At 37.7% G+C, this 11,572-nt stretch overlaps 1 protein-coding gene across 1 annotated transcript; it reads right to left on the bottom strand.

Moving 5' to 3' along the window:
- Nucleotides 1–3,257: 3,257 nt before the first annotated feature.
- Nucleotides 3,258–11,545, bottom strand: LOC149051799 (polycystin-1-like protein 2). The gene is made up of 7 exons (XM_089187403.1): nucleotides 11,371–11,545; nucleotides 10,932–11,180; nucleotides 9,855–10,589; nucleotides 9,306–9,539; nucleotides 7,520–8,776; nucleotides 5,887–6,055; nucleotides 3,258–5,430 (listed from the first exon to the last, which is right to left on the bottom strand). The coding sequence occupies exons 1-7, from the start codon at nucleotides 11,527–11,529 to the stop codon at nucleotides 3,722–3,724; spliced, it is 4,512 nt and encodes a 1,503-aa protein (XP_089043529.1). The 5' UTR covers nucleotides 11,530–11,545; the 3' UTR covers nucleotides 3,258–3,721.
- Between the last annotated feature and the right edge of the window lie 27 nt (nucleotides 11,546–11,572).

Raw genomic sequence — 11,572 nt, 5'->3', positions numbered from 1 at the left:
GAAGGACTAACGCTCGAAACTGCAGCTTTGAAACCCTTTACGGTATCAAGTCAGTTAATAATACCAAATTATCTGTTTTCTCCTGTAATCTTTGAAAAAGTGCTTTACTTCCCTTTACATATCGTTTTATTCTCTCTTAGCCTAATAGTTATTTCTTTTTGATTCTTCTTCTGAGAATCACGAGACAATAATCTCCAGCTGTTGTATCAGGTCATGCTGTCTCCTACTTAAGTTAGAGAAGAATCAGGTAAAAAATTGAAAATATGACCTCAGTATGACTCTCCTCGGGAATGATATAATAAGATACTCACTTTTTACCTAAAACTAAAAAAAAATATATGAAGAGGTTATTAAATGTACTATGACACCTACCTAGTAACCTTTCTAAAAAGCTTTAAAAAAAGAAAAAATTCAGTAAAAACACGGCTGGGTAACCGAGTAGATAAGATGCACATATCTCGTACATAAATAATTATTATTCCCGTGTAGGTATGATTACCTGAAAAACATATTGCCCACGTAATGAATATTTCATCGACCTTTGAAGCTTGTTTGGCCAAGATGGCTGATTGTAATCGGCCTCTTTCTTTTGCTTTTGTTCTCAACGTTGCTGTTGTCACTTTTGTTTAGGCTGTTGTATGGAACGTGGAAAGGCACTTAAAACTAACTTAATTACTTGCGCAGATTTATCCGCAGTTGCTTCTTCACCAGAAGATTCTGCAACTACTATCTGCCACCTGCAGGTTGAACAGCAGAACATCTGATGATATCAAACCTTGGGCGGGAACTAAGGCCAAGAACTTCACAGCTTTTAGGTAGCGCAAATGCATTGGTCGATGCTGCACTCTCCCTCGTGTGATATTGCTTGTTCGCTTAATGGGAATTGATTTGCCAGACAAGTACTGAGCCCTCATCAGGAGGGGCAAACATCAAGTTAGCTTACATGAATAGAGGATCGTATAAATTACGAAGGTAGAATGTGGCACATAAATCCAAGTAATCACAATCGTAGAATAGTGCGTGGTGTTAAACGAACTCGACAAGAATTTCTGACACTGATACAAACAGCATTTAATTGACCAATGTTCCACACAAAAACAGTTAAAATGAATCGTGTGATGTAAGCTTAGTAGTGAATCGTATGTTGTCAACCGTATGCCGGCTCGAACTGAAATACAAGACGACAATAAAAGCTAACGTAACTAACGTATCGAAGATAAAATAGTACAAATGAAGGAACTATCGCTAACATTGCAATAACGACCTTAACATGGAAGTGGCAAAGCCGCACTTATATTGATCGTAAGGAAAGCTGGAAAACGGTAAATCGATTAATAAGCTTCACGGCGTTTAACCAAGTAACTTTATATTGGAGATATGAACCTAATTAAGCGCGATTCAGAGCATACAAAAAACAAAACAACAACAAAAAAAAAAGCTAAGTAACCGATTTAACAACGATATAGGCCATTTCATAGGTGATAAAGTGAGACTTAACTGAAACGAATAACGACAGAAAAAGAAAAAAACCGAAAAAAAAATGGTGAAGGGGATGTTTTGGTTGGGTGACCCTTCCCTCGTTGGCAGTTAATTGGCAGTCAAACTTATATATATAGCCCCTCTTTATACTCTGTTGGCAACAATTGATTCTCCTTTCCCCTTGAAAATCATGTGAACTCCCAAAAATACTCACCTCCCCTGGCTAAAGATGATGAATGTTCCCCAATCACACCTTATTTTTTGCAATTTCTTACTGTGTGTTTTGTTTTGTTATCTACACAGACACGATACAGAACCCCGATGCCAAAATACTAAGCAATGCAGGCTCCTAACTATGACAACGTACCTTGTACCCGTCACCCGACCTTTGTGTCTATTTACGCACTAACCGTCGATGAGACTTTGCATCGACTAACGGTCCAGAAAAGACTTCAAAATGTTCAGCAGCCTTGAGAATCGGCGGTAGATTAAGAAGCTACAGTTGAGAAGATTGATGGTCACTTCAAACCATAATGGCATTAGTGTAACCTCTAACCTAAATGTTCTTTGATATGCATGCAACCGCTGGTCATTGAGAGTGGCGACTTGGATTGCAAGTAGAGGAAACTGATATTGCACTTTTTAAATACGGGCCTCGTGACAACAACAATAACGAAAAAAGTTATGCACAAAAAACGTTGATGATACCTAGTGATCGCTTTCTCGTAAAATTTTACTGTCTTCGCGTTTTGCATGCCGAAACTTCTTTAAATTCAAATAATGAAAGGTCGTTTTCTGGGTAAATAGCGCACCCTTACACGATGTTTTTTGTGCAGTGAACATTGCGATCAGTGCTACGAAGTTCCAGTTCAATTACCTTCTCTTTCCTAAATTAATTTTTATTCCAGCGTTGAGAGAGCTCGTATTAGCTACAAAAAATGTTGTACCAACAAAGCACTCTTACGTGTTCAACGGAAAGGACATGCGGGGCTTCTGATGAATGTTTACTTCAGTAATTTAGACCTTTTTAATTAATTTCCATATCGCAGGAGGTCAACAAGCATTCAGCTTGCTTTTTAAAGCCACCGAAAGTTTAAATACCCTTTAGGTTTCATGTAACTTTTATGGCCCTTTTTTTGGCGAAGTTTTGAACCGGTGGAATCATTCAACTCTGTGCACTGGAAGTAATATGCAGCCAAAATGATCAGCACTGGAACAACATTGAACATGTATTTGCTGCGAACTTATATACAATGTAGAATACTTATTTAATAAATATATTTGAATATAATCCTTACGCTTTGATTGTTGATATTAAAGCGTGGCTATATACATCTTTCCCCGATGCTTGTCGAACATAGCATTGCTTTTAGCGTCCCCTCTGTACGCAACATTTATAAGGGGCAGTTTTAGACATCACTACGTGGTTTAACCAGCAAACCCCCCGAATAAACAAGTTTCAGTTGGTTTTACGCGTACCTGACAACCAATAACGTGCTTGCAAAAGTTAATTGGGGAAAATGTGACTGAGAATCTATCACTTACGCAGGAAGCGCCATCTAGCTTACCACGGACGTGAAGGGTTTGGCCATGGTCGCGGCCCACTGCGTTTAAGCCCTTTGTTGACATCAATGAAATCAATTAATTTTTGGAGCTCGCGTGAACTGCTCCTTATTGAGATCGGTCATTATCAATCGTCTGGCGGGAGGGGGGATCCCATGGTTTTTAAGGGGGCACAGGTGGGGGATCAGTCGTCACCAATGGAGTGGGTCAATATGCTCGATACAAGCAGAATTTTAATCCTACATACATTCATACATACATAACTTTACTTCCGTTCAAAATTTTTAGAGTAGCATAGTGATGCTAATTTCTCCGAACAAAGAAACTGTCTAAGTGAGTAAATGGGTGAGTCTTATTCATGGAAAACACTAATTCAATTTCATAATTATATTTCAATAAATGAAACCAATCAAATATATTAAATAAGATAAGTTAAGGCTACTTGTTGCTAAACAATAAAATGATCAATAGTCTCAAATACAATTTTAAAATCTGTAAAGTCATTGAGGCTCGAACATAGTCGACTAAATCGTTCCATCTTTTTGTAGTAGAATGTATATAACTGACGGATTATATAACATAACAATACTTAACTTCCTTCGTGTTACTCTATTTTAAATGATATGAAGCAGTTCATATTTTTTGCCAGGTTTTTTTACAATGATTTCGATGAAGTACTTTACTTCCTTTCACCTTTTCTTTTTACTCTCTCTACTAAGTAGAGATAGACCTCTGCTGTTATTGATAAATAATCGAATTCTTCGTCTTCTGCTGTGAACCCTGAAACAATACTCTCCAGCCGCTGTAACAGGTCATGTTCTCTCTTACGTAATTTACGGAGGGAAGACTCGACGACATCCTCTTGAAATCTTACTTTCTTTTTTTCTCTACGTTTGCTGCAGTCGTCATTGCTTTCACCTTTCAGAGATTTTAACATGTGGCTTATCCTGTCGAACATTGCTTGTTTCCTTGTACTGCATTGCTGTTTATCTATTGTTTCTCTGGATCTTTTCTTCCTCCAAGCTATGATAGCTTGACTTATTAAATCAAAGTTAAGATTGGAATTGTTCATGGGGTCAAGGCCAATGTTTCCAGATTCTTTGTCCTTCACTTCTGCTGACGTTTTAGAGGTTCTCGACTGTTTCAACTTGTTACTGATTGCATCGAAAAACTCTTTTCTTTCTTTTGAGCTCGAGCAACGGTTCTCATCGATAAGATCATACAGCTCCCTTTCGCTCACAAAGTTCTTAGCATCCAAAAGAGCATCGTTGATTATGCCAATAAAGAAGTTCATACAGAGAATAGTGAGAGTGAAGAGAATTAAGAAGGCGAATATTTTGGCGTATGTGGTGTCGGCCTGTGCTAATTCATTGATTGGTCTAGCTTTCACTCGACCAAGAGTTAGCTCGAGTTGGAAATAGGCTCCTTTTAGCACCGAAGAGTAGCGCTCAGATACACAGCCAAATACTAAGACACCAAAGTGCAAAAATGCCACAAAGAAAATGTATAAAACGATGCTAAAGGATAACAAAGATCGTGCAGATATCTTCAATGTTGCGGAGAATAGAGCAACATAGTTGTTGAAGCGAATGATTCGCAATAGCTTGGTGGTAACGATGAAAGTAAGAATTCCAAGTACCACATTTTCCACTTCTTGGCAAGTGATAGCTTCTTGGAAACTTAGATTTCCGTAAATGTTTTTATGCAGTTTGCCCATGGTTGAAATGGTTTTACTTTGTCGCATTATGTACATCACCACGGAAATCAGAGAAAAAACAATTTGAAATATCTCGACCCAATTCCAGATAGACTTGAAATATCGAGAACGATGACTGTAAAGTCTGAAAATTTCCCTTCCGAAATACAGGAAAACGAATACAATGTACAGGAACAAGCAAATCAAATAAAACTGATGCGAGGGTGTGCCCGTAAAATCAAGTGAAAGAACACGAATTTGCACGGAGGCTGCTCTCAGTCCAGATGCATGAACTTCATAGAAGTATGTGGCAACACTTAAAATATTCACCGACGGATTGAATGTGGAAAACTCTGCCAGGACAACTCTGGTTTGCCTGTCAAGCCAACCGTTGTTTTGTAAATTTGTTACTATGCTGAACCCCGTATGGTTATTATAACCGAGGTCTGCTACAAATCCTCCTCCATTATAAAAGGAGAAATGTCCCCACCTGGGTGTAGTGTCGGTTTCCTCGGCATGTTGATATCGCCATGGCTTTGGGCAAAGTTGTAATAACTCGTCATTCCTCGCAGAATCGTCGACAGGCCTCCAGCCTGGTTTGTTGTAGGCGGTCTTGTCTTCGTTCTTTGTCGAGTATCCTTTGAAACATTCTTTGAACGATGTTTCCATATAGTTTAGGACTTTACATTGCGCTGAAAGTTGGAACAAAATATCATCATTAGGAAGTTTCTTTTGGTATTCATTTTACTCAGGGATGACACATTTCGTACTTTTAACAAATATGGACATCTTGTTATAGAGAATTATTAGAAGCCTTCAAAGTAGCATTTGCTTTCGGAGGAAAGGAGCGCCGTCATCAAAACCTAAATTTAATCAACGTTCATAATAAAACGCAGCTACCTAAACACTCGTCTAGATAATTGTCAGAGTGGTCAGGAGTCGAGAAAATTGTAACCAGTGCATGTTCAATATTTTTTCTTTAAGAATTTCAATAAGCTATTGTTTAACTCTACAATTAAGTTTGTGCACCGATTGCTTCTCTATCAGTGAAAATTATATATGTATAACTATAATATGTGAAATGACGTGTGTGGGTAAATAGCCTTTCACTGAAATGCAAAGAGGGATAAAAATTGAAAAAAACTTACTCGCTTTAACTCTGAGTTGCCTTACTCGAGCCATTCCGACGAGAAGAGAGTATTTATTACCACTAAAAATTGTTTTTTCATCCCTTTGACCGTTGTACCATCTGCCGGAAAACACACCTGGGATGAAAACACGCTGTAACCAGCTCCAGTACCTTGTATTGTTTGTCACCTGAATTAGTACAAGATCTTTGGGTTAAATAAATAAATAAATAAATAAATAAATATATATATATATATATATATATATATATATATATATATAAATATTATGAGAGGGAAAAAGGGACGCAACTACATTTCCCGACAAGCCTGTTTCGTGAATCGTTTCACTCTTCAGGGGTTTAAACCCCTGAAGAGTGAAACGATTCACGAAACAGGCTTGTCGGGAAATGTAGTTGCGTCCTTTTTTCCCTCTCATAATATTTATTCTGCTCTGCTTCAACGTATTGAGCACTGTTCCACGCGAAAATCGACTTGCAGACTTCCTATACATATATATATATATATATATATATATATATATATATACATATATATATATATATATATATATATATAAATGAATTGTTAATTGAATTGTCATTAGTTAACAAGGGTAATGAACTCGTGTCTTCATACCTTCACAGAAACAAAGCGTTACTGCGCAACAGCTGAACAAAGCACCTAAATTTACCGCCACATTTATTATGCAAATTTTATGGTATGTCTTCGATGGTTACAAATATTCTTTCCATTAAGATCCCCTGAAGAATGATTTAATCACGAAACAGGCTTGTCGAGAAAAACCTTGGATATATATATATATATATATATATATATATATATATATATATATATATATATATAGGAAGTTTGCGAGTCGATTTTCGCGTGGAACAGTGCTCAATACGTTGAAGCAGAGCAGAATAAATATTATGAGAGGAAAAAAGGACGTAACTACATTTCCCGACAAGCCTGTTTCGTGAATCGCTTCACTCTTCAGGGGTTTAAACCCCTAAATTAAACCCCTAAATTAAAATTAAAACCCCTAATTAAACCCCTGAAGAGTGAAGCGATTCACGAAACAGGCTTGTCGGGAAATGTAGTTACGTCCTTTTTTCCTCTCATAATATTTATATATATATATATATATATATATATATATATATATATATATATATATATAGTTTTTTTTAAGTATAGCTGTATGGATAAACGAGCAGAAGTTTGAGTCACAAAAGCGATTTACTATTTATGGGCGTGTCTTAGACTATTATTCTCACTTGCTTATTTTCATTGCACCCATCCCCTCAAATATTATGTTTGCCGCTTTCTGGCTCTTTTCCTATAGCAGAATTGAATGCCAATGTCTTCATGGGATTACACATCTATTGCTTGGGATTTCTTTCCAGTCCTAAATTTGGGTCTCGTGCACTAAAATATCTCTTGTACCCTGTTCTAAAGGGATATTCCTACTCAAAATATCCATTAAAAAAGCAGAAAATGCCTTAGTCAGTTCTTGAGGAGGCCGGCAAAGTAAAATTTTACTTCATATATTTGATTTTGGATCTCCATGGGAACGAAAAGTCATAAGATAAATTAAACACGCGAATTTCAGCAATGGATTTATCATAATGAAATAATGTTTACTCACCTTGCCAAAGTTTGGTAGTCCATCCTGGATTGATTTAGTCATCAAGTACCGATGGTCATTTCTGTTTCCATAGCACACTGCCAAAAGCAAGAAAACGAAGACCAAGTATAAACCCAACTCTGTGCTATAACGTACCAGGTTGTGTTTCTTAACTTGTCGTCTCCTCATCTCTTCCACCTCTGATAATTTCAGTGCCCAAAAATGTTTCTTATAGTACCCAGTTTTAACTTGCTGAGGGCCTTCGCAGGCGTGTACTTTTGATCTCTTCGCCTTTATCTTTAAAATGGCCGCGAATGTTAAAGCTGTGAAGAACACTTTTACTGGTTCCTTGATTGTTACATCCTGTGCGAATGAAATAAGCATGGAAGACAGCCACTGCTCACTGACACTCTTTTCCCAAATTAGACTGTAGAAAATTGAAAACGCAGCCGAAACAGTACAAGAAAAACATAACAAACACCAAGCGACACCAGAGATCCGGGCACCCTTGAGACAATGGTCATTGTTCGTCGCAGACTTTTCAGCTCCTTTCTGAAACAGAAGCACTATGACAATGTTTATGGGCGTAACAAGGAGCGCGCTTTCAATTCCAGTCACTACTTGTCTCCACGACATTTTCAGCGGTCCGACTTGGATAGGCTGTTCATATTTGCCTTCTAACTTATAGAACATCGCGTTAGCAAACATGGATGTCAAAAGTACTGAAAGGCAGCAAGAAAGCCGCTGCACTCTTGTAAAGCGGCTTTTTCTTAGCTTGGCTGCCACCGAAATCCAAATGTGCCACTCCGCGAGGCCTCTTCGCCAACGTTTTGCGACTTCATCGCCAAAATCCAGATGATTTGAGGTCTTGTCGATTATTCGCTCGATGCGCCCGTCTCCGCGCTCAAGAGCAAACCACTGATTGGCCATGAATTTCCACGACTGCTTGGATTGTACGTCCCGAATGACAATTTCCTCCAGGTACCACGAGGGATTATCTCCAAAATTATCATGTCCAATCTGTAATTCTTGAATCGAACCAAGTGATTTGTTAACATAAAGTACAAAAACATCTGAATTACCTCGAGAGAATAACGTATGAACTGCACCAGGCTCTTCTTGGCTAAGCTGAAGAATACCACTCTTTCCTTCAGAACCGTAGATCTCCAAAGCAACATGAGCAGTCGTGCTGGAGTTTTTCCAAGCCCCTGTGGTAATCACTATAACGTATTCATAGCTGCTGCTTGAAGATGATGGAAGTTGGATCGATAATTCCCTCTAGAAAAACATGATAAACCATGAGTTCTTAACACAGCTAGCTAATTTGTATTCTTAATTCGCCTTTTTTTCCCATTCCAAAAAGAGAAAAAAAACAAGGAAACTTTGTAAACAGTTTAATTTAATTGGCTGTCACTTCACTTTTAAACATCATTTTTTTTCAAGGATATGCTCAACGCAGTTTCAAGTTAAAATTTCAGTCTCAAAAAACCTTGAAAACTAATTATGTTGTCAACATTAAAACCTTTCTTATTTAAACCTTTAACTCCCAGAGATTATCAACATGTAACTTCTCCCAAAAATGTCCGCGCATTATCCAGGTACAAGGTTATGAGAATATTCAAATTTATCAGGGAGAAGTTGTTATCTCGATCTATTAGCAACTTTTCATGACTTTTTTACAAAAAAAAAAGATGTATGGCAACCGGAGCGGAGAACTGATGACCAGATCATGAAAGTGAAAGGGTTATACTGGAGAGCATGCTCTGTTAAAACAATGGTCCTAAGAAAAATCTAGTTCGACACTTACATTTTTCGCGTCTTCCTTGTCGAATTTCCTTACGACAACAAGCACAGTCATATAACACAATAAAACCACCGCAATAGCCACGATTACTGCAATATTTCCAGTTTCTGATAACTGCTGAAACTCGACTAGAACCTTGTCGAAGTCAATAGGATTCGGTTCGACTAAGAGACTTCCCCCAAATGATGTCAAATGGCTACAGCTACAGTTTAAAACTCCATTTAATTCTGCTAAAACCTGAAATTATAAAATACAAGGAAGATGTTAAAAATAAAAATTATCATTTTGGCTGTCAACACTGATCACACTGTATCTTTTCTGTTTAAAGGCACTGCTAGGCCCCGGCTGGTTATCAAATCGATACGACTTTTGTCTAGACAAAGATTAGCCTGAATTCAGTGCTAAGTTTAATGAGTTAAGACTACCACAAGACGACAGTGCTTTTGCAAACAATACTCGGTAAAGCTCAAATCATCTGAACTTTGTCGAATACAATGTCAAATTATAAAAAAAAAGATTGTCCTGAAAATCGTCCCTTAACTTTTCACTTACCCGACAGCCAGATGATATCCACTTGTCAAAATTTTCTGACCAGTAAACACAACTAGCTAAGGCCACTTTTAGAGTGAAGTTCTGGTCTGTTTTGGAATCATAGACTGGTATCACAGAGACCTTTTCAGTCTGGGGTGGGGTGGGTGGTGGATCTTTGACTCCGACGCAGGAGCGCTTCCTTCGCTTTGCACCAAGACAAGATCTTTTCTCCCTTTTATGAGGTAAGTTCACTGTGGCATTGTAATTTTTTAAGCCGAGAAAGTACTTCCCAGGACGCTCAGCCAGAACTTGTATCGGTGCATGTGGATTCAAGGAGCAAACTTTTTGCCCTTCACTTTTGTTATGAGCACTTATCATCCAAACACACTTTTTGTCATAAGAGATAGTAGCATTGAAGTCGTAGTTTTGAGTTGTCGGTCGCTGACTAAAACGCATATAGACAAACAGATGTACGGTTGGATCTTGAGGTTTGATTTCCATTATCAGCAAGGTGTTTTCATACTTGACTTTTATCTCGTGGAAATGTAGATCATCGTTCTTTGTGAAATACCATGACTTTTCTGAAGCAGAGATTTTCTGAAGTTTTAAAGGCGTGACGATAATAATGCCTTCCGTAAGATTTGATACTTTAATAAGCTCGCTATCGTTGTTTTTCAAGAGCAGGGTTACAACATCAGAGCCAACTCGCTCCTTTGTGGCGTCCCAAGTGTAAGGATTGAAAGAAAATGAGAGCATCTAAAAGAAGAATAATTAAGAATTTTGCTTGTTCGTTTTTGTGGACTGCTATAATTGAACATGTAAACATGGTAATCTTTCTTACTATTAATCATAAGTTATCATAAGTTGAGATCAAAATAAAACTGAAAATGTATTTGAAAAATTTGTGGCCTCTTCGATCACATGACTCAATTCTTTTTTGCTGCCCAAGTGCCAGAGTTCAACACGTCAAAAGCAAAACAAGAAATATGATTGCTGGAGGTAATAAGCAACTTTAAGTGCTATTTTAACTTGACTGGTGTCGGTATCTGCAAAAAAAAAACTTGGATTGAAATTTGCCTGAAGGGCAGGAATACTTACCTGAACATTTACAAAACTTGTTTTGTTTACTCCAGAGAGTAACAATTGGATTTTAGACGGTAAGATAAACCGGCCTTTTCTTGCTTTTATTTCCAGTCCTAAAAGTCTTTGGATGCTATATCTTCCGAGTGTCATGGATAGTTCTCCTGCCGTGAATGATATCGTTCTTTCATCAGGTACTGTCAAGGCCAACACTGAGTCTGCAACTTTCTCGAGGGTCTTCATTGAACTCTTCACCAGTAGTTTACCCTGTACAAATTTCATAAATAACCATATGATGTAAACAAACTATGGATTTTCGCAAGCTTAAAACAAACATACATACAAACAAACCTTAAAAGGTCCCAAATATGCATGAAGAAGGGAGTAACGGTTAAATTTACAACAATCATCAATGGACCATTCGCCAATGAATATAGACTAATGTACATTACAGTACCAGTTGTTGAAAACTTGATTTGAAGTTTTCTGATGCAATCACTGCTGCTGCCTTCAACACGCTATTAAGACATGAAGCCAAGTTTTCTGCTGATTGCTTTGTCAGTGTTATGTCTGCTACGTCTTGTTTCTGGGCAAGAGACCATAGTCGTGACGTCATTGAACTGATAGCAGACAAGGAGAAATTCTGTGGAGTGCAAATG

The sequence above is a fragment of the Pocillopora damicornis genome, chromosome 1 (assembly GCF_964200805.1).
Source record: "Pocillopora damicornis chromosome 1, jaPocDami1.2, whole genome shotgun sequence".
In the NCBI taxonomy this organism is placed as follows: domain Eukaryota; kingdom Metazoa; phylum Cnidaria; class Anthozoa; order Scleractinia; family Pocilloporidae; genus Pocillopora; species Pocillopora damicornis.
Note: the sequence above shows the minus strand (reverse complement) of the source record. Positions and strands in the feature narration are given on the sequence as shown.